General features: G+C 40.3%; 2 protein-coding genes across 3 annotated transcripts in view; both read right to left on the bottom strand.

Annotated features, from left to right (window-relative positions):
• RASSF3 (Ras association domain family member 3) overlaps positions 1 to 15,577 on the bottom strand; it is a 98,730-nt gene extending 83,153 nt beyond the window's left edge. Inside the window, exon 1 of one of the 2 annotated variants that reach the window (XM_035334352.1) lies at positions 15,255 to 15,577. Coding sequence is in view for 1 of the 2 variants with exons in the window: in XM_035334333.1 (XP_035190224.1) it covers positions 5,370 to 5,490 (121 nt within the window). In the remaining variant the exon portion in view is untranslated. Of the gene's footprint in view, positions 1 to 5,369; positions 5,506 to 15,254 lie in introns of those variants that run through there. The other variant, XM_035334333.1, reaches the window with a different exon arrangement.
• Positions 15,578 to 19,332: 3,755 nt separating this feature from the next.
• The window catches only part of TBK1 (TANK binding kinase 1), a 29,113-nt gene continuing 24,459 nt past the window's right edge, over positions 19,333 to 23,986 (bottom strand). Inside the window, exons 19-21 of the mRNA XM_035337504.1 lie at positions 23,048 to 23,154; positions 22,625 to 22,696; positions 19,333 to 21,850 (exon numbers count right to left, since the gene is read on the bottom strand). Of these exons, the coding sequence (XP_035193395.1) occupies positions 21,799 to 21,850; positions 22,625 to 22,696; positions 23,048 to 23,154 (231 nt within the window). The 3' untranslated portion in view covers positions 19,333 to 21,798. The remainder of the gene's footprint in view (positions 21,851 to 22,624; positions 22,697 to 23,047; positions 23,155 to 23,986) is intronic.

The following is a 23,986-nucleotide window of genomic DNA, read 5'->3' as shown; positions in this document are numbered from 1 at the left end:
GTGACCTGTGCTGCAGCACAGGGGTAGGTAAGGTCTGGACTGGCCCAGGGCAGTGAGCTTGCCCTGACACCAGTCGGGAAAGCTGGAGCTGAGCAACCTGCCAGCACCATCAGCAACACCCACCCCTGCAACATGTACGACACAACTCAAAAAGGATATTACTATATCCATTAAAAGCTCCATTGCTCACACACATAGCAAGCCCCTCTCTTCCACGTAGTGCTTTGTAATAGGCTTTTAAATATGAATGTGTTTACACCTACCCACATGCCAAAGAAGCACGAGCAGTGGGACCATATCGCTGTGAGGCAGACTGATGCTCACCTCTCTGTGCCCTACCTGACCATCTCCTCAGAGCTGAGACAGCAAGATGTTACTGGAAATACCTCCCCCTTCCCAGAACAGACACGTATTTCAATCTCTTTCAACCAACTGTGCTTTGACAAGAACAGGGAAATACAGTGACTTTAGCTGCTCATTAATTTCCCAGCCTCGTAGCCTCACAAATGCTGGGTAAGCACATGCTTCCTCTACATAACCAAAGTATTTCCAGCATGGCTCAATTAAAGAGGTTACATGAGGACATCGGCACTCGCAGCATACACCACAATTCGATAGTTGGCCAATACAAGAATAAGAAATGAATTCTCAATTATTTTAAACTAAACCTCTCGAAATTGATGTACCACACTAAAATTATTTTATGTTCTCTCTTCCCACGTGTCTTACAGGTTTATTTTGTCAGCTGCACATAATTTGGAGAGTTGAAAAGCTGGCTTTTCTCTTTGTCTGATCAGTTTGCAGAGAACTCCAAACCATTGCACATGAATTTGTTTAGGAGGTAGCCAATTTAAGGGACAGCACTACATTTCCATACATGCTTCCATTTATTTTTCAAAACATGTATTCTTGCAGAAACATAATTTTATATTGGAACCATGATCATTCAGAACAAAAACAAACAAACAAACAAACAAAAAACCTTCAATGTCAATAAGAAATAATGTACTGGCTTTAATGTTATAGGGCTAAAATGCTAAAGCACTAGAGCAGAAAAATCATGTACATACACACACAAAAACAACCAACTGTGAAGGGTAAATAACAACTTCAGAGTGTGTGAAATATGGTTAAAGATTTTGACAAATAATTCCCTCTTTCTGTCCTCTGAAAGAGCCTTCCTACATACCCACTGGGACAATAGATCAAACTGTTGAGATCCCTCACTAGCCAGGAACTGAGCAAGAAGCTCTTCATGAGTCAGTTTGGCAAGAAACAGACACACAAAATCTTCCACCTCAGACTGTTTTTATTTACTTACTTATTTATTATGGGGGCTTCAAAGCAAGCAGGGTTTGCACTAGGGCAATTTTGTCAAAGTAAGAAAAATGATAGCAAGAGTTGTGCTTTTCATGTTTTCATTTGCGTTTCCACAGGATGTTATGGGATGCTTTTCTGAACAGGTCAAAAATCCGTGGTTTTTTTTTTTTTTTTTTTTTTTTCTGTATAAGCTTGAAAAAATTGAAGAAGGTTTAAATCAACCCAGATCATAAGGTTGTCTCTGCCACCAGGGATAAGCATTATCTGCTTCAGAAGAAACTGCATGAAACAACAATTGTGGGATCTGAGCCATAAAATTATCTCAGACTAATCCCTAATTGTTAAAAATTAGCTTAAACACTGAAGCAAGATGATTTATTCCTCTTTCAAAGCCTTTCTTGCAGCTTCAATTGTCATAAGATTGAATATTCTTACTTTTCCAGACCCTCTTTAAATCTTGTTACATTCCTGACCTCAGCAGCGTCCCTTAGTAATGAGCTCTACAATTTAATTATATTTTGAAGAAAGAAAGAAAGAAAGAAAGAAAGAAAGAAAGAAAGAAAGAAAGAAAAGCTTCTTCTAAGTGTTTTAGTTTTTTCACCCCTTAATCCTTTCACACCTTAATCCTCTGCTGTAAAACAGAGAAAATACTTGTCTATTTCGTCTTTATTGATCATAGATTTCTATAGTCCTATCAAAGTTCTGTCTGATTCCTAATTCCTTTGTTTTTCAATACCTCTTTCTGACTGATGGTTATATATTTTATCGTGATAAGACCTCTAGTCATATGACTTGTCGGCACAAATTCTATGAGAATGTGCAGGAAAAAAATCTAAATGTATTTCAAAGAAATAAAGGCTACAGAACCCTTAACATTACCTCCCATAGTTCAAGCCTCTTACAAAATGCTGTATACCCATGATTAAACTAAGTGCACTTAAAACATTATCAGCTACATTTCGCATACTCTGAACCACATCTCAGGTATTATTTTAGCCCTTTGATAAGTAATGTAATCAAAACCAGTTACTGAGCACCACCCTAGAATTTTCTTCCTTCTTTTAGAGTGCAGAAAGGGGTATCTTATTGATGAGCAACAGTCTGTGGCCAGTGATCCCAAAGCATCCATCGAAGGAGAGGCTGGAAAGCTATGTATTTTTAGGAATGGAAACATAATTATGCTTTGACAGATCTTTCTAAAATTGCACTGAATGCAACTTTCTGAACATAATCACCTACAGCAGCACCAAATTCATTCTCATACTTTAAAACTGATTTTATGCTTCAGCAGATTTTGTTTCTCATCAGGAAAGGGGAGGACAAGGAATACTGAGAGACGTGGAGTGGTGGGAGCAGAATGAAAGCAAAACATCTGCACAGAGGCACAGCGCCCGTCTCTTGGTCCTGGTGACAGATGATATTGATTCTATGACAAAGCATATTACAGAATGTAATCTCTATTCTTTGTGGTACATACAAAACATGAAAGTTTCTCTTATGCTGTTGTTGAAACAATAATTTATTTGTTAAAGTGTAAGTGGCTAAAAGCTATCAGTGAGCATTATCGCAAGCTTTAATTATTAGCTGTGTTTTCAGCTGTGGAACATGACTAGCAATGCAGAATTATTCCGCTGGCTCATCCTGGCTGACCTAACCAGAAAATCCTCTTAACACCATTACGTGAACAAAAATTGGCAGAAAGGCACAGAGGTGGAGATAAAAAAATTGAAAAATCTAGAATTTGTGCCAGGAACCATTTTTTTACTTTACTTGCAGGCAAGTGAGCACTGGCACAGGCTGTCCAGAGAGGCTGTGGAGTCTCCTTGGAGACCCTCAAAAGCCACCTGGACGTGGTCCTGGGCAGCCTGCTCTGGGTGTCCTTGATTGAGCAGGGGTTGGGCCAGGTGGGCTCCAGAGGGCCCTGCCAGCCTCAGCAATCCTCTGTGATGGGATTCTGTGAAGGTAAGTGTCCCTTCGCAGGAACGTAAGTAGATGGTCAATACTGCTTGGACCAGGCTTACGTATTAGAGGACTCTCCAAAGGACAGGAAGGCAGCTTGGTTGAAAGAGTTCTAAAATGTGGTGTTTCAGAGTTAAGGATGCGCGTGAGAAATTTGGTAATTACTCAAGAACCCAACCAAAATTCTGGTCGCTCAAGTAAAAGGCAGAAATTGACTCAAGTAAACTCAAGTCACTCAAGTAAAAGGCAGCATCGACTTAGTAGCTTGGGTTTCATAGAGCTTGCTGCCTTCCTGAAGACCAAACAGGAATCACTGGTGCAAAATCTAATGGTATCCACTCCTCTGTGACACAGGTACTAGCACTTCAGCTTCCAGGTTTTAAGTGCTTGAAGTGTTTGGCTTCTATAAAGTCTGAGTTGGATTTTCACAGCTTTTTTTTTTTTTTTTTTTTTTTTTTTTTTCCCCAAATGCCACCTTGTGCTAAAATGCAGTGTTTTCACTAAAACCACAATTTTTGTGATCATCTCATTGTATGGGTAGAAGATGACATGGAGGGAACTTCTGACACTACTTATGATTTCAGTTCAAGAGGTACTAATACATACATTAAAATGAGGCTAGAAAGCCAAATTTTATTCAAACTATTACATGTAGAGGAAAATGGGAGAAAAAAATACAAAACGTACTATTTTTAAAAAACTCAAAATTCACATTGTTGCTTATTACAATTCATGGATGAAAATATTATTCTGCAGTAGAGAGGGAAAAGATAACTAGCATATAAAGATTTTCACAGATAAGTAATTCAGTTAGCAATTAGAGCTCCCAATAGCATTTATTGACGTTTTTCTGCAACTTAAGCTCTGACAATAACAACAGAGATATGTGAATGATTTGATGTGCTATGAGGACCCAAGATAATTTGATGTATTAAAAAGACTTCAGATAATCAATATTCAAAGAGAGGTTCTAGTTTCAGTCAAGGAAAGTTTTGCCACAGACCTCAGAGAGCTGGGATTTCCCCAGCTCTGGATGCTTGAAAACCATGGACTCCTTCACACGCCACTTAGACATGTAGCCCAACAACATTTCTGTGATAGACTTCAGATTGTCCAACTTGTCCTTCCCGTCTCAGATTTATAAAATTTTTATTGAAGTACAAGACTAAGTTGCTCAGCTGCACAATTGACTCAAATCCCACCCCACACAAACTGAAATTTGGTGTTAATATTGTAATACTCGCAGAAACAAAAAGTTCATCACTTGAGACAAAATAGTCCTCATCAAAAGAAATTCTGTCTTGCATAATTAGACTTCTAAGAATAACAGACTGAACTCAGCTTCCTACGGGTGTGCACGTTTTCTCCAGACTCCCTGAGAACTGCCTCTAGCCCAGGTTTTACGCGATTCTAAAGGGATCCAACAATTTGGGGGCTTTAAGGCTGTTTAAAAGGATGTTCATCTGGGACACGCAAATGCTTCTCCAGTACGACTTGACAAGGATCAAAGACTAAATTGTCTTTAGAAGCAATGACTTTTACTAACTGATGAGCTGAGTGGTACGTCATTTCAGATGACTAAATAGAATTAAGGGTAGCATAACACTGCCAAACACAAGCCCTCTCTCAACTGCCCATCACTTTGTGTGAATGCTGATACACTCAGTTAAGGTCTTAGTGAACTCTACCTCCACATAGCCTTGCAGATAAATGAACGGCTAAGGCAATTCCAAAAAAAAATAAAAATAAAAATAAAATCTGGCAGGTATTCAAGTCATATCAGAGCTCCTATTTACATACCTGAGGGAGAAACAGGCTCTATAAAAGCGGGACACCAAATATCACCGACATGAACGTTAATAGGAATAAATTACAAGGCTGCAAGAGGATTCTTCAGCTGAGCAACGAAACTTCCATTGCATCTCCAAAATATTTTTACAGTTTTGCCTAATGAGCCTCAGAGAATGGAAAAATGAAACACAATGCTGGACTGGGAAAGTTAATGAGCTGAATGGAAATAAATTATTTTTCCCTTTGAATTTCTTTTTAGCAGGAAAAAAATGTCTTAAGAAGCAGAGCAGCACACTTACCAGCAGACTTCCAAAGAAGTTTTACCGTCCTCTTCCTTGACCGGCTCCATGATTTAGGAAACCAGTAAAAAAAACGTGCAATCCTCCTGATGGTTTTGCTGAAGTCACTTCGTCTTGCCATGTCTGAAAGGGCTCTACAGCTACATCAGGGAGAGCAGACTCACACATCCAGACTGCGAGAGGAGAGCCCACGAATGCCCGCACACAGCACGCCAGCGCTGAGCTCAGCGCCAGCCAGCTCGTCTCGAGACCACCTGTTAGTCCTAAATCCCCTCCCTCCCTCCCAGCCACCCGGCTCGGAGCCCTTGAGACCTCCCTCTTTATGACAAGCAGAGCTATATTAATAGATGCTCTGGCTAAAGAAAGACTAATGCTTCAGAGCCTTAACCTGGTGCTGTGTTTTCAGTGATGTTAGGACATGTTTTCCTTCAGGTTTTGGAGGAATCATTGTTCATCTCCAGCTACCTCTTCTAGTCTGTAAGCAAATAAACTCCAAAACTGAGAGCATAAATCCCCTTTCAAAAGCCCTTTATTTAAATCTACAAGATTATCTCTAGAGAGTTTCTCAAAAACCTTCTTATGAAGGTTCTTAGCAATAAATTTAACAGAGATTTCTGTAGATGCACGTTTCTAGAAAGCAACTTTTACTCGTAATGGGTTTTAAGACAAATACAACAGTCAGATCATTCACTGCCACAATTTACTTAAGAATTGAGAATCTGTTAACATTGTTATCCACAGAAATTACCAAATTTCAGTACTTACACTGCATGTTTCAAGCAAGATACATATTAAATTGCAAAACTAGAGATTCTATGAACTAATATACACCCCCCATAAACATTTTTAAATAAATTAAATATACATTTAATTCTAGCACACACATTTTAACAGCAAGAATATTTAACCATTTCCCAAGTGTAGTATGGTCTTCTCAGCTATGTCACAATCTTCTCTGCAGCTTCTCACGTTTTATTTGCCTTTTTCTTCTGCTAAATCCGGATGGCAGAAAACACTGAAAACCAAGACTAATGTCATTACTCAACAAAGATCCTTTTATATCAACCTTTAAACTACAGTAAGGAAGGGCTTTGTTACACAAGCTATGTTCACAGCACACAGTTAATAACTCTTCTAGAATTCACAATGTATTTCTCGATGCTGAAATATGTGAAGTATTTAACCCCATTTTATACATCAGACATTTTTAACATACTGCTAACTTCTCAGGACCAAGCTAGATAAATTGCATTTCCTCTGGTCAGAGCGTCTCCGAAAACAAACAACCGTTTCCACTTCTGCTCTATCTGCCACAATTCTTCAGGCAGTGCCATCTAAAGAGCACAAGTCAGGGCTGGAGCTGACAGACTCGTCCCCTCTTTGTGCTCCACCCTGCCATACCAGCAGGAATTTCGCAGCAAAGTGACAGTTTTAGCACAAGTAGGAGGCCTGGCACCCAACTCAGCAAATGCAAGGAGCAGAGGTAACGGCCCAGCAGCGAACTTGCCTCCTTCAGGAACCAGCATGGCTTTGAATGCTTAACAGCAACCGCAAAAATACTGAATCAAATGGTAAAGACCTTTTCCTGAAATATATGGATACAAAAGTTTAATGAAAATCAAAGTGGCTTATATAAAAATTCTCAATATTTCACAGTAGAAGTGAAAATACATTAATAGATTCATAAATTAAGAAAAAAAAAAAAGAGATGTGTATTATTTTTAGCAGTATATGAAGGACTTAGGAATATATTTTTCAACTAAACAAAACATACCACTACAGTATTTTTGTTATAAAAAAAACTTTCAGTAAAACACATCAGAGTATAAAACAGAAAGAGGCAAGCTGACTGTGCTGATGGACTTAACAACCTGTGGAGGTTTGTGCCTCACAGTGTTCAGTGCCTTACCGGAGCAACAGGCCAGAGCATAAGCCATTGCGTGTTACCTTAAGGTATGCAGAACGCAACCTATACATAAATTCCTCAGTTAAACCTGCCAGTTACACCGTGCAACAAGCCAGTTGCTGTACATGCGAGCACGGGCCCGGATTCATGCTGAACTAAGCGGTGGCAGCCGGCACCCTCACACTGCCGATGCCTGCCTCCATTTCAGGCACAACGCGGTGCGAGGCTTCTCCCTGCAGCAGGCATCAGCCCCAGCTCACCTCACCGTCCTGCAGGAGGAGGCGAGGACCAACAGGTCCCCTAGGCACAAAAGGGTGCTGGTGAAACCTCCAGTGGTTCCCCTGTGTGTCTGCCCATCCTGCCCTGCAAAGCCCAGCTGGGGGGGCTCTGAGCTGAGCTACGCAGGGACACAGCGGCTGCTGTGCCAAAGCCACAAGTACTGCTGGAGCTGACAAAACTAAAACCACACGAACCCCTTGCTGCCATGACTTCATGTAGTTTTAAAGCAAATTCTTTGCTAATAAGCATTCAGTAGAGAAACTCCATGAACACGAGTTCCAATACTGAGGCTCCAAAGCAGCAGCTCTGCAGAGCTGCCAGTCTGGGCGCAATGGCTGTACCCTCCTGCTCAGGGGGGTGAGCAGCTTTCCCCACTGAGGAGTTACTGACATCTTCACTCCTCCCAGCTCTTGGGTAGCAAATGACTGGGATGAGCAAAGGATCTCACTTTGACTTACCTGGATCTTCCCCGTTTAGTCTGGCTTCAGGAACGAAGCTCCCCATGCATTTATTCACAGCGGGAATTGTGTGTCGGAAAAGCTAAGCATATTAACAAAATATTAACATCAGCTTGCCTCCATTAGTAAATGTCCCTATTAGCTGAGCTCAAAACAAGATTTTCGCTACTTTGCAAGGACAATATTACGACTGGAAAATGAGGTGCTCTCTTTCCCACCCATTGCAGCGTGGGTATGTGACACTATGCTATATACCACACCACGAGCAGAGCTCACTGTGGAGAAGTATTCACAAGCCAGTCTTCCCAAGGGTATTCTGTGCCGATGGAGCTTAAATTGCCAGGAAGATTTCCACAGCTCTGTGGACTATTTCCTTCTACTTTGTGCCTGACAGATCTGAAATGGACTAAAAGATTTTATTGATCCAGACCAGGTTGTGCAGAGAAACACCATACCTGTGCACTGGACAAAACATGTGGAACTTATAAGAAATTATAAGAAAAATATTATAAGACAAATATTATAATAAATTATCATTTAAGAAAATTATTACGAGAAATTATAAGTTAAAGCTTTGACCTTCCTTAAATCCTGTTCAGCTCTGTGCCAGAGTAAATTTTATCGAGGAAGCCAGAGAGGAGTCCTGCCCACCGAGTCCCACGCTTCTGCACTACTGCGTCTGCGTGACACTGTCAAGACAGCATTGCAGATTTCATACTAAAACATAATTATAACATCATCACGTGTAACAAAGCTGTGCTGTTGCTAGGAAGCTTAAAAAGAACACAATGAAACTCCCGAGAGTAAAGAAACAAAAATCTGCTGCATTTGAGTTCCGTTCAGCAAAACTAGCATAATACTTCCGATTTCCAGCTCAGCTGTTCATCCATCCCTAATCCAAATAAGCAGCTATATTTGTGAGCTTTCTAAAAAAACTTCTGATTCTCAGCAGCTGCACATACACAAAAAGAAGGGATTAAAAATGAACAGTGGCTGGCAATCTGCAACTTCCGAAATCTTGCCTCTGTTGGAAAGATGGAAATTGAAGAAGTGCAGTACTCAAACTGATGTAAAACACATTTGTTTTCAGAAGTAAGGATTTATTACTTTGCAAATAAATTAATAATGTTAATATATATTTTATATATACCCTGTTAGCTGTGAGATCAAAAGTATGTCACATGTCTAATCTTCTCTTATCAAGATTTACAATCATCTACCAGTCAGTAATGTATGTGATATGGAAATAAAGAAAACTGACAAGAGAGAAGGGAAAAAAATGTTGAAAACCTTACACAATACACTACAGGTGACAGTCACATTAACAGATAGAAATATAATTAAAAAATCATGCAACCAAACCCCCAAATGTCACCTGGCAATCGCTGCACATCAGACTGAACAACTACCAGATCTACAACGTCAGAAATCCCCATCCAACAATTTTTCATTTTTCTGAAAAAAAAAATAATAATAATAATAATATATATATGCTTCTAGTTCAGACACATTCCTGTGATGAGAATGACTTTTTAAGTAGAACAGCACGACATTTGTATAAATCCCCTCCAAAATGGGGAGAAAGCAAATGAGCAGGAGCAGTTTCCACCCTTTTTGACAGCCCTAAGGAAATCTCTCTGGATGAGCAGGTAGTTGGGATTCATCTAATTGAATCCAGATGTCTGCTGCCGAGCTGGTTGTCATGGCTCCCTTTACAGTCAGCAGAGAAGGAGCAGAGCCTCTTGGGCATACTTATTCCCATCCTGCAGTAAAGTTGTCAAGCACACGAGATGAACTGCGGGCTGAAGTTTCTGAAGAAGCCAGGACACCACCGTGGAAAGCACATGGAGGGTTGGGAGAGTCCTTCTTGGAGCTGGCTCTGAGCAGGTGCAGCCACAAGAAGCCTTCCTGTGGCACTATGAGAATATTTTAACTGAAAACCCCTGAGAAATGCCTACTTATTCCATAGGCTGTTGGGGAATAACCGGATTTCTGCCTTTAGGAAGCAAGGAATAGGAAGGTTTCTTCTGAGCAATAACTCCAATGAAGTGCACCCTGATTTACTTCCTATTTCACTTATTTCTTAATTTAGTTCTTATTTTTCAATTTCTTAATTTATTTCTTATTTCATTATACAACATGCAACACTGCTGTGGAATATTTTAATACATTGTTATGGGAAAAAGAGCACCTCTTTGTATATTTCAGCAATATTTCTGTTTCATTCTTTTTAGTATTGTCCATTGCTCCCTGTTTCATTTTGAATACTTCAACCTGTAAAATTTGTCCTAACTTGCTTTATGCTCTTTTCCTAATACTGGAAGTGTGCAGAGGCAGACAGGACGGGCACTGAACTGCGATGCAAAGTGTGTGGGGGAGACAGGGCACTGCCGTGCTGGCGTGGCTGAGCGTCGGGAAGGGAATGTGCTACTTCTTGGAGACTGCTGCAGGTACAACGTGATGCGCGTTGGCATTTTTAATGTAGTTTGGTTACAGGCTTAATATATGTATGTTGGCTTGTGCATCAGAATTAAAGCTGAATACTGGTTTTAAAAGTTAAATGCGGAAAATAGAGAAATGGGATGGGAACATTAGTCTTGTGGTAGATGCTGTGCTAGTAGTAGGAGAACTAAGGAAACAGAGCACAGTCTTAGAAAAACTGCTTTTGTACACACATGGTTTCACTTTAGGATATAGAGAAAATAAAACTCAAGGATAGAACTGGAGAGAAGATGCTGAGTTGCCTCGTAACTCAGTTTGACACATAGGATTTGACTCAGAGGATGACAGACCGACTTGCCTGTGGGCTTCGGGTGACTTTGTGCCAAAATTAGTAGACTTCTCACTGAGAGCTTGCAGGGAATATCTCTAAGGGAAATCAGACCAGGGCAGAAAAACAAAAATATGCATTAAATGTTGCTAAAAGAACCAGTTATTCTTCTTAATCTGGTCTGCTTACAATAAACATAGCCTGATACATTTTACGGTACAATAAAGCTACGAGTATCCTTCATTAGATCTCTGCATGTTGCACAAGGATCACATGCTGTTTGCACTTGAGATTAATAAGGGTGCCCCTTGTATGTTTAGTCTCTGTTCGAAGATTGGGATGTTTCTCAGCCCCTATTCTTTATTTTAGCCATGGCAGCTATTAGGTAATAGGAACTGGAATATAAGAGAAAAATACACAGGAGAGATATTGCAGAGCTCAGCTTTCATTGCAGCCCTTTGTATTTTCTTCTGAGCTACTATGCTCACTGTCAGCCTCCTGCACCCAAGCTGCTACACATGAAGTGCTTTTCCTTTACAGAGCAAAATCAAAAAGGCATTTGTCAGTACTCAGTACAGCATGGAGAAAACAGACATGTCTAGCAGCTCATAAAGCCATCCAGCCAAAACCAGCGCCATTCTTGCCTTTCTGCTGTGCACACTGCTGACCTGCATTTAACTGTCTGGCGACAGGGATGCATCCAATCACACGGGGTTCTGGTAAATGCTGCTTAGCAGCAGAAGGAAGGCATGACTATGCTCTCTGGACCTGAGCTGAGCTCTAATTTGGGCTTGGCCAGTGACCTCCTGGGTAACCTTGAAATAGCCATTTCACCTCTCAGTGCTTTCCTCTCTGTCTGCTTCATTTGTAGCACTTCGGAGCAGGGATTGCTTCTTGTGCAAGCAGCCTGTCTATTAAGGACGCAGTGCAGCTGAGAGCTCTTACTGCTAAAAGCAATGCATATATATATATATATATATATATATATATATATATAAATATTTCAGAAGAAAACTTTGCAATAAACTGCTATGTATTTATCAAAAATATGTTAACCAGCAAAAGCTTCATTTATTTTCCCCAGCGTACTAAAAGCACAGACATTAGCAATACATAAATAGCATTGCAGGCGATGTAACACAATGCAGTTTAAAAGGCAGGTGGAGCACTAATTCCCACGGTGCCCCAAACTCCCAGTTTCCCAGGCTAACAGCCCGTTGAGCCCTGAGCAGCCATCCAGACACAGCAAGCTCTCCAAGGCTCTCACAGAACAAGGCCAAGTTCCTCCATGGTTGCTCAACGCTTCCCTTAGTGAGCAGAGCCTCAGAAGGTACCAGGCTGGTGAGCAATGTTTAATTACACATCCTGAAGACATCCCAGGCTATAAGCACTGCCTGCAAAATCCCTATTTTATCACTTTTTCATTAGCAGGCTCCCTTCTGCTCCAGTACCGGCTCTCAACTATGGGTTTGCTCAAAACCAAGCCTTGTGGCACCTGGCCCCCCTCCACACAAGAAGAAAACACCAGAGGCAAAGAGACCAGTGCCCACGGTGACCACAGAACCAGGTGAGGAGTTGCTGTTCTCTGCAAACCAGTGGGAAATGGGCTAAGCACAGCAATGGGAACACACCCGTGGGAGCCCAAACCCCGGGCTGCACCGTGCTGCTACTCCTGCCCCTGTGGAGACTGAGAAATTCTGCTAAGTTTGCATCTGAAACGAAATAAAGAGAAAATTGAGAACTGCATGTCATTAAACAACTCTCCACAGAAAGATGGGGATGGAAAGGAGGCCTCCACCTCCACTATTTCTTCTCTGCTCCACAGTTCTCACAAATCAGATAAAACTTTAAGAGGATCCTGGAACCCAGAACATGCTTGGTAATATAAATAGTAATTCTAGATGTAGCTCCAGAAATTTAACCCCCTCATTATATGTGATTACATATGAATAAATTCCTACTGGCTGGTTAGCTGACAGTGTTTATCCTCTTTTTCAAAACATTAAAAAGTATGTTCCACAAATTTGTTTGCCAAAAATAAAATAATAATAATAATTCTGAAGGAAAATAAATCAGCAATGCCTCCATTTACCTCTTTTCTCCACATTTTACCTTCATTTTTTAAGGGGGAATCTATTTCTTTAATGGTGCAGCTAATTAGGAGGCATGTAGATAATACACCCCAATTTCTTCTAAAGGTTTTTTTTTTCTATTATTATTATTTTTTATATTTTATTTTATTTACAGATACTTTAAAAGCCTTTACAGATACTTTAAAAGCCTTTTAATAAGGGAGATGTATCGCACATTAAATACAAAGCCTCTGTCCTTCACTTTGCACTAATGCAGCATTTACTGAATATTCAGTGCCAATATCAAAACATGTTACAAATGGAGTGGGGCACCTCACTAAAGGATAGCCTGCACCTAGCAAAATCACCTTTTCCATGGGAAATAAAAATAATAATACTAATCTGAAGGCTCTGATAGGCCCTGAAACTGCTATATTCTTTACAAGGGAAGGTTGCTCAAAAAGCAAAGTCTGAGAAATGGATGAAAGAAGTCAAGATGGTTCTCTGAACAAGGCTGAAGAGCAGAGTGGGAGGCAGAGGAAGCTTGCCCCTCTACCTGCTCACAGGGGCTGCTGCACCTTGCTTGAGGCTGGTACCTGAGGGATACCCACTGACCCGAATCCTCATCCATAAAGGACTCCTTCCATCAGCAATCTGACAGAGACACTGCAGTTTTTCCTTTTGGCAACTTTTTACAAGCACCTGCACAAATACTTGTGAGTCTCTGCTTTCCTTCCCAGTGTTCCTGCAGCATTACACTGTACTGGTCTTGCAGAGGCCACTGCCAGCCTTGCCACACAAACCCAACACATACAGCACTACATCTGCTGCTCCTTGGGTGACACACAGGTGTAGAATAGTAGTAGGTATCAGTCCATCAATGCCATGCTTTCAACAAAAGTATCTGTGAACTCCCAAGCCTGTCCCAACACTTTGAGTTGAAAAGTAAACGAAAAGCAAAGCTCCTCAAAGGGCCTAGCAGCATTTCTATTTGGCTCAATTAAAAACTGTTTTTGCAATGAAAGTGCCAAAATTCAAGGTAAAAGAGAAGTCACGGGAATGAACTAGGAAGTCTAGAGCAAGCAGTCCGCAGAGCAATTCCTTTCACCCCACCTGACACCTACATAAACGCAGCCTGCTGAGCAGACTCTGGGGAAAGTAAAACCATCAGGAAACAGTATTCCAAAACTTGGCAGCATAGACATAGATATTTATCTGAAACCATTACAAATGCCTCATTTTTCAAACATCAGATGATAAGGCCAAACAATACAGCTATTCCAGGGCTGCTGTGCACCATAACGCTGTACACCATGAAACTGTCAGTATGGTATGACACTGAAAATTATCACTTCACAGTACACTCAGATCGAAAGAAAACCTGAATACTAGAAAAGCTCTCTTTACTGCACATCATTTCAGTAGTTTAACCTAGAATAATCCAAACTCTTCTGTTTCAGACTGCTCTGTGTGGAGCAGTCAGACCAGGGAGTGGTATTCTGCATCTGCACAAATCACCAGTTTTTACCCCCAAAACAGAGGTGAAAAGGTGAATGGCTGAGCAAGTCAGGAGTGCGAAACCGATTAAGTCCCTCTTGAAAAGTAATCCAAAACAACAGCAAGAGCTCAGATACTGCAAAGCATCTTTATTTTTTTATTTTTTATTTTTTTCCAGAGGTATTTCATTACAATTGGCTTTCTTCCTGGGCTCACATCCAGAAATATCAGTATTGCCTTATTGTTTTCCAAGAAATATATTGCTTGAATAATGTGCACCTTGTGCACTGCATTTAAACAGATGATCATTGATCTCCTTGAACTCTTTTTTTTCCCATTCTGATCATTCTTCCCTGGGTTACATGAAAGTATTTTTCCAATTTTTAGCAGAAGCCTGAAAACCTACGTGTGAATTGCAAACGAAACTCACAAAGCAGCAGAAAGGCCCCTTTCTCAGTAGCTCTTCATTCACTTCAGCAATCTCACCTCACTTTTTTAATTGTACCAAGGAATGTGAAAGAAAAACAAACAAACAAACAAACAAAAAAAAAACTGAAGGTGACCACAGCCCCTTTGGGAAATGACGACAGCAAAATCCAGCCCTTGCCAAAGCTGTGCTACAGCCCAGGCAGGCTGGCCAGAGGTGCTCAGGGAGCCACCACTCCTGTAACCACTGCAGATTTTTTCTCTGAGGCTGGAAAAGTCTGCTGACCTAAAAACTTGAAAATTCCCCCTTTGATGTGCCCTTTGAGTGCTTCCCTGTCCCAGGGGGAATTTCTCACGCCTTTTAATTTTCACCACCCAGCTCAGCACCTCTGACTCTGGTCTTGTCTGAGGCAACCATCTAGTGAGAAACAACTTCAGTCAATACTCAAAACAGGGTGATTTAAATAAAAGTAATACCTGCGTCTTTGTGACTCAGAATCCTCACAACAATTTAGCGTGTAGATCCTTCTTTATCCACAGCCGACAATCTGGAAGATGCTGTTGTGTCTCCTTTTTGGATGACATAAAACGAAGGTCCCCACACTTGAAGCCTCTGGAAAACAAGAATTTGGGAATCTTCCAGCACCGTCACGCCTTGTCAGGCAGCTTGAAACCTCAGAAAGGTATTTCGTAAATTCAGACGTAACTTCTGCTTCACTGGGATACCTGAAGTGGACCACAGCTTTCCCAGCGGAGGCTAGGACAGCGGCCACAAACCTCGCTGCAGCCCTGGAGGTGTCTGCGGCTGCCAGGTCAGCCCATCAGCCCCGCTCGCCAGCGTGCCTGCGCGCCAGGCAGGCACTGAGCTTCTCGCAGCAGTCTGGGCGTGCTTTAGCTCCTGTTCCCTCTCATCTCCATACCGCCGTATGGCTTTTAAGTATTATATTCATGCTAGCTAGGCTATGAATGTTGAATGCTCCCTGTGCTACTTTGCCAGCAATATAAGAGAGTAGCTTGAAGGACTATGGCTGATAAAAATTGAGCTTGTCAGAGAGGAGAAGGAAAAACGATGTAAGCTGTAATTGTTCTGAGAAAACATTACTGGAAGACACATAATCCAACATGACACTTCAAGCTCTTGCCACAGAATGTTTGACCATAAAAGGAAAAAAAAAAATCATGATTTTTAAGGTCTACTTTCACATAACTGTACTTATACGTCCTGTCAGAAGAAACGGTGCACTATCTTAAATGATACATAATATTTTTTTTCACATCGATGTATTTCCATTCAGGCTAGTAACTGCAAAAATAGAGCTACAGAAGGCAGGTGTACTGATGGGAACCTTTTAACAGGAATTTTATATCCCAGCAGAGAACAATATGAGACTATAACATCTCTTTAAGCCAGAACAAAACAGTAAGAAAAGACTGACCTTTCTGTCCTGCTGTGGGTTTCAAATCTCATCTCTTAAATAAAGGTTCAGTGGTGTAAATCAAAGGTAAATCACACACATTCATGCATCACTCTGCTAAGGATAGCACTTGATTAACCTAAAAGACATGGGTTTGGTTTCGGGGGAGGAAAATTGAAACTATGAAGAATGCATCCCATTGAATTCTCAATGAGGGAAGATTTCTTTCCCCTTCAACTTTTTCCCTACTTTTTATAAAAGTACTTAAAACAAAACGAGGTACACCATGTTTTTAAGTGACGTAAAGGCAGCCGCAGCAGAGCTGCTCAGCAGACATAGAGCCAGCTGCCCTTGCGAGCTCTGTCTGCAGTGTGCTGGCTTCTTCCTCTGAAATTTCCCAGTAATGAAAATGTTCCAGCAGCTCCACCAAATGGACTTCTAGCACAGAAGAGAACAGAAGCAAGCAGGTGAATCGAATCATTTTAGAGTATTTTGGTGACAATTAAATGGCTGGAAAACAGGGAAGTTGTTTTCCATGTGAGGAAAGAAAAACCCACCTTTGTCTACTACGTACCCCCAAAAGATGTCTCCTTGGTGTATACATGTTACAACCTTGTGATGCTTGGTATTTCCAGACATGGTATCCTCACATCCAGCAGGCTGGATAAAGGGCACGCCAGCACCGTGGTGCTGCACAGGTGGGCAGTTGTGCTGTGCCTGTGAGGAACACGACTGACAGCACCCATACATGTGGTACTTGGGGAAAAAACAAGGCTCTCCTCAGGGCCGGGTGAAGGGTACAACGCCAGCACCGCTGACACAGGTGGGGAGGCGCCAGGGTGATCTAGGCCCTGTGGCCACCTCATGGCTTTGGTCGCCTCATGGCGGTGTCGGGCACATCTGCAACCTGCCCTGATGGCTGCCACGAGGCCTGAGCACGGTCCCACTTGCCCCTTCCTGAGACCTGTCCATGAAAATGCCTGTGGGAGGAACAGCTGCTGCCCAGGGCTCTGCAGTGCTCCAGGCCTACCAGCCCTGTCCTCTTTACGCATGGCAGCGTGTTGGTTTTCATGACGAGGTGTCTGCAGGAAGCTGTTCAGGACAGCCCCGATCATGTCTCTCGTGCCTCTTACAGAAAGCAGTGGCCACCCCACTCTGCTCCCCTGCCTGAGGGCATCGCACCACTGCGAGCGGCAAGGGAAGCGAGAGCCGTGTGGAATGAAAGCACATACAAATCTGAATCCTTTCATCTGATTTACACAAAGATTGTAACCTGCTCCTATCCGCTTACACCTGAAACTGCAGTAAGGCTCCCGCAGCCAGCACCAGGGCAGCAGCAGTGCGGTCATGCCAGTGTCAGCTCCTTTCACGATGAGTTAGCAAACGTGCCTGCCAAGCAAAGCTGACGGCTGCTTAGCGAGGTGCCTGCTGTGAGCCCAGCTGGGACGTGGTGCACCTGCTCACAGCTGGCTCTGGAATCACTAACAAACCCCCCACCGCATGGCCCGGGTACATGAAGCAGCCCTCATGCTGGCACAAGGGGAGCTGGGAAGTGACGGTGTTGTATGTCAGTAGCTGCCAGTTAAAACAATCTTACTGAAGTGGTTAAAGCAGCTTGTTTGGGAAATGTGTCCCATGGCTAGGCAGCACTGACACAGCCCATGACCTGACGGATGCTTGGTGGTCACATACCTCAGCGACCACTAGCGCAAGTCTTCAGGAGAGCAGTACACCTCTGGACAACTGCAGCACGCCCATGGCTGTAGCACACCAGCAGCTCTACCTGTTGCTGTCAGTCTTCCTTGTCAATATGAAGCAAAGTTCTCCAAAAGATGCCCACACGGACATCTACAAGCACAGTTGGTGCTGGCCATGCTGGTACCTGCCTCGAAAGAGCGAAGTCCACTGAGGGATAACCACCCCTAACAGAATTTTTTCTTTGCAATCAATGGAACAAATAACCAAAAAGCATGCAACAGAGGGCAGAAAAAAGTAGAGCTGGAAAGCTTCTGCCTTGTCAGTGGCAGAACTGGCCACAAGAGCTCCTGACAATTAACCAATGCCTAACTCCCCTATGTAATATACACTGCTTACCTCCCAGAACAGCCTATTCAGGCACTTGACTCTCTTCACTCTCAGAAAGACGTTTCCTAACTCAGTCTGGATTTTTTCCTCTTTCTTGCACAACAGTTTGTATTTGTAATCTCTAATCCTTTCACCACAGACGTGTAACAGCCTTTTGATGACTGATGACTTCTGCTCCCCACTTCTTCCAATCTTCTCTCCTTTCAGCCAACCAACTCCCATTTTTCCTGTCCTTCTCAGGCAAGTTTTCCTAGCTATTTTCTTTTTTCTCCTCTAACTGATCTTCAGTAGCCTGTACCTTTTTAAAATGTTACATAAAAGCCAGTTTAGATGCACTTTTCATTGTGCTGGTCACCAGTAAACCATGCTTTCCTCTGCACAGGCCAAGGTGGGATTCTATCCCTGGCTTCCAGGTCCCTAGGTAGCAGCTATCACCAGTTCAGCTGACCTTGTGTGGGTAACCAAGTCACTTACCCTGCCCTTCCTGGAGGGGATTTCACAGTAACATGATGCTATGCAGCTATAGTTAGAACTATTAGCTATAGTTCTGTGTTTAATTTTTCTCAAACAACTTTAGGCAACTCCAGTGTATTCCACATCTCCCCTTTTCTAGGATTCAAGACTTAAACCAAACCAAACAAAAAACCCTCTTCCATTCAGCCTTTTTAGTCCTTATCATAGTACTACATACAACATTATTCTACGATTACCACTTTCACAGTAATCTAACTAAATGAGCACTGATCAAGCTCCACCAGTGGACTGTTTCAGAGTCTAGGAATTTTGCCACCCTTACAGAGAACTAACTTTGATCATAACACTTAACGCAGAGTAGCTAAAAAGTAAAAGGGATTAGTGGCTCTCCATATTGCACTTATAGTAGTGATTCTGTTGTTCAGGATACTTTTTCTGGACAGCCAACTAAAGCAAGCTAGGCTGCATTTTGCTACTTCAGACTTGAGACTTATTTCATATGAGCATACAGGGAAATAAAAAATACTGAAATGAACAAAAAGCAAAATTATGGAAAGACAAAGAAGTAAGTACACACCCTATGGTAAGTGGTTGATGATGTATTTAAGTCATTCACTCATGCATTTTCACAATTCGTATGAAGACAGATTTGTTCAAGTAACAGATAATTAATATACTAAGCTAAACCCCCCAAAACAGTTCACCAGCTTCAGGAGGAAGAACCATATATTACTTCCTATTACTTCTTTTGGCAAATCAGTAGCACAACTGATAGTATCAGGACACTTAGTATGAGCCAAAAATTCCATGGTATCATACACCATGCTTCAACATGAAAAAGATATACGCTTCATAAGAACATAATCAGTAGATTATGAACTGATTACTTCAAGTTCTTTAGCTAGTGCTTAGTTAAAATTACCTTTTTTTAAAAGTAAATAAAAATTACTTTTTCTAAAAAGTAATTTTAACACAATTACTGATGTATTTAGCAACACTAAAACCAGCAATGTTTAAAATGAACATAATAGAACATAACATTTTCAACCATGTAAAAGAATGCCGCACATACTTCAACACATAGACGATATTGTTACTACAATTAACTTTCCTTTTCAGACTTTCAATATAAAGGAAGTCAAAAATTATATATTCCATTATGCAATTTCTTTCAAAATTAAGAACCTTTGAAACAACAGTTACCAACATAATGTTGAAAAAATAATATATAATTTATGTACAATTTGGAGCCTGATTATTTAACACCTAGGCATGTGTTTTACTGACATGCAGTGAGACGGTGGATATGAATGAATGAATACAGAACCAGGCATTAAAGCATTCCAGTTAAACATGATTCCAGTATATTAAACAGTTAGGAATGCCATGGCTAACGGAGGAAAAACATGTAACAAACTGTTGCACTACTTTTGCATAGCTAGATTTCTTTAACAAAGCTTGCAAAGGCATATTCTTAGACCCATGTGATAGTGACTATTTGATTTTCCTTCTAATATTTGATCCTAACCAAGAACACTGAAAAACAGGTCTCAGAGATATCAAGGCAGTGAATTTTCTCTTCTTTCAGCAAAGAAATAATCACTTATAAAATTCATATTTTTTTTTAATAAAATGGAAATGTGTTGCATGCTAACCTGGACAAATAAGCAGGGTATAAAAACCACAAAACTCTCAGATGCTATCACAGGTTACTATTGTTTAATTTAGACCTACATCTTTCACCACTAATTATGAATAATTTTAAATAGCATGGATCCAGCTCTTCTTACAGATTAAATATGGCAACTAGAAAAGCTATTTTGATACTACTGATCATCTCTAGACAGGTTTCTACACCGAAAGAGTGAAACCTGCAACATTAACATGTTCTTCACCTGAAACAAGTGTACCTGTAGTATCCAAACAAAGTAAAAGTTGTTTTCCGAGGGATTTTGTTCATTTGTTTTCCTCTCCTCTTCCTCCTCTTATTTTACGTATTTTGGAGCAGACAGTTTCATTCTGCATCTCTGCAACCCAATCATGCAGTACTAGAAAGTATTGACTACTGATCCCAGAAAATAAATACACTGCCTTATAAGATTTTTCACTTAATATCTCAGTCATAAGTCAGCAGTGGGTGAGGTCCTTTTTCAAGATCTGAACTGGTAAGTTATTTTTCTAGTATTCAGTTACCACTGAGGCATAGTGCTATCTAGTCTACTGACAGCCCAAAAATTCTTACAATACAAAATTTTTAACCTTTTAAAACTATGTCTGCAAACAGAGTTCTCAAAAAGATATCTTACTTTAAGAACCCACCTCTCTTGTGGTGAGCAACAAGATTTCAGAAAAATTCTGAAAACATTACTTTACAAAAGGAGTTTCTACATTCAGTCTGACAACCTGGAGTGCAAAATTTCCACATACAGAGCAAACAACATGGCACCAAATATGGACAAGGACTTAAAAAAAGTTGCAAATTTATTTTCTCATAGTAGCGAACTAACAGTCTGGATGTGAAGGAAAGAGAAAGGCATTTCTACTCTGTCCTGTATGTGCTTTCAGTCCCCATTCACACTTAAAGAGACCTGATTTAACAGTCCTCCTGTTTTGTGATATTAGAGTCATTCACGTAGACTCCAAAATAACAGTAGTGGTTAAAGGAAAACCAGAACACCCTTTAAAGACTAATCATATTTTTTAGTATTTTGCAAATTCTCTTGCAATAAAGAGTAAATTGCACTCTGAAAAAGGGGCAATATTAAAAACAAATACATATCAACTTCATCAACAACACTTTTGCCTTTAGGACTCTGTCAGTGATCTTCCATGGGTTAAATTCCCTGCCAGGAGTAATTCTATCCTAATGCTGACAAAAAAGATATATATAATCTTCTATATTTACATATTATACATATTTACATTTTTTTAATACTACAGATGCAGAGGAAAAAAACTGGGTACAGAATTATCATCTGTTTTTACATGTCCCAACTGTATTTTTTCCCTTTGAAAAATTTACAAGTCCTCTTCAAGTCCTTTGCAAGCTAGATACAGTCCACATTCCGCAGGCCACCATCTGTAGTCAAAGCACCAAATCTAAAATGAAGAAACGGTGTATTCTTAGGTGATTGAATTGAATATAGAAACGCTTTTTTCATTCTAATTTATTTGTGGGACTTTTCCTTTCCGTTGCTACATGCTGACACACACATTTGCATCAAACTTTTGTAGGTGACAACAAGGTACTTGGAGAACAGCATCCTTTCTTGTATGGGACTGGGCGTGAGGAACAAAACCAAATCAATTCAGCTTGAAGCTCAGCTCAGCTCTATCAGCAATTTACCTTGAAACTTTTAGGAGATCATTATTTTCATATATTATCATCATCATCAGGATGTTATATTTTTTCATCATAATGAAAAAAAGCAAAAGTATTCTATATGTAATAATGAAAATTCCTTCTCCCCACTTTAATGAAGCAATCTGAAAACTGCACAATTATTCAATGATATTGGCATAATTTTGCAGTTGTTAAAAATATCTAAAAGTGAAGAGTTAAAAAAGCCTACTGGATTACTGCAAAAATATTGTGTTGAAATTCAGAATTAATCTCTCTGTGCAACAGATATTCCTATTAGCTAAACCTAAGCGGTATTGAACAAAAATGTCATGACTGCTGTGTCAGAATAATTTTACAGTAATGTTTCAAGGTTTTAAAGTAAGTTTTCTTGTTACACCTGAGATCAATAGTTCAAAATATATAGTTAAAAAGTTATAGAATTTTCCCTTAGTTTGTACTCTGAAACTACAAAACAAATCAAATTAAGTTTGCTCCTATTATCAGCCCACAAAGGGAAAATAATTGCTTGCCTTTCCAAAATGTGGTTGTTCTCAGCCAGCTCTTTAACAACCCCTTCCATTTCCTCCTTTAGTTTCTTCATACTGTAGTAACGAGAAGCAAAAGAAAGGTTACAATTTTTACAGAGGCAGTTATCTACTACAACCACTCACCACCACACAGCTTTTAGTAACTTCTTACCGCCTACCAAATGAGAAACAAATATCAGGTTGGTTATTTTCCAGAAGTGTTGGATATTTATTAGCGTTATCCTTTACTCACAAATCTGTACCACTGCTATAGCAATATAAGGTTGGTTGTTTTTTTTTTTTCCTGCAATAAATATAAAATTATTGGCCTTAATAACAATCACTAAGTCAACTGCAAACATTGTTTTCAATCCATCTGTATAATTGGTATGGAATATTACATCCACCCAATTAATAAATTCTCACCCAAGAGTCATTTCCACTAATGTGTTTGAACTTGGGTAAACTGTATTCATTGTGTGTTTCATCCCACTGGAAGCTGCAAACATTTTCTGAGGCAGAGCATCTTGTAACTGCAACAGACAAAAAGGAAATACAAATTAAAATACAAGCTGTGATATGTATCCTGATCTCCACCCTAAAATCCTTTAAATTCTCTGTTGCTATGATGCCTTGTAAAATCATTACAACAGTAGGGCGTGAGATCATCACAGCAATTTCTATATAGATATAACCTGTAGTTCCCTGATTTTTTCCATCTTCTTAAGTGCCTTATACTTTCATAAAAAACTCTCAGAAGGAGGAATTATCTATTTGTTATGTTTGTAGATATCCTAAGTCAACAGGATTCTAATGAATAACTGACTTCTGTCACGCTACTAAAATACAAACAAATAACAAGGAAAACACTGCTCTTCACTGTTCCTTGTTTTTTTTTGTTGTTGTTGTTTGTTTGTTTTTAAATCTCTTGGGTGTTTTTCTTTCATATTTATTTCCTTTATAAAGAATAACAATTTTATTGAATGAAAATGCACTTTTAGATTACTTTTTGATTTGGGGACAGTGCATTGACTATGATCCTTATACATGTCTAATTAACTAGGTTACACCCAAAGGAGTTACAGCTATTCTCATTCTCTCAGTTTTGAGGTACTTCTGGTAAGTTTGCATCCTGCACAAGTCACTGTCCAAATTTCAACAAAATGTTTTCTTTCATACCACCAGCAGCATTACATTAGCATGTATCCTTGAGCATGTACCCCCTAACCTGGAATATGGGAGTAGTGTCTTATGCTTCATAAGAGTATTAACATTATCCTCTAGGCACTTAGATACTATGGTGACAGTAGTTACACAGAATACCTCCCAGCAAGCTCACATCTGTTTGCATACATGTTTTTTGGG

Source organism: Oxyura jamaicensis, chromosome 1, assembly GCF_011077185.1.
Source record: "Oxyura jamaicensis isolate SHBP4307 breed ruddy duck chromosome 1, BPBGC_Ojam_1.0, whole genome shotgun sequence".
NCBI classification, from domain to species: domain Eukaryota; kingdom Metazoa; phylum Chordata; class Aves; order Anseriformes; family Anatidae; genus Oxyura; species Oxyura jamaicensis.
The sequence above is the reverse complement of the archived record's forward strand: the minus strand, read 5'-3'. Positions and strand labels throughout refer to the sequence as shown.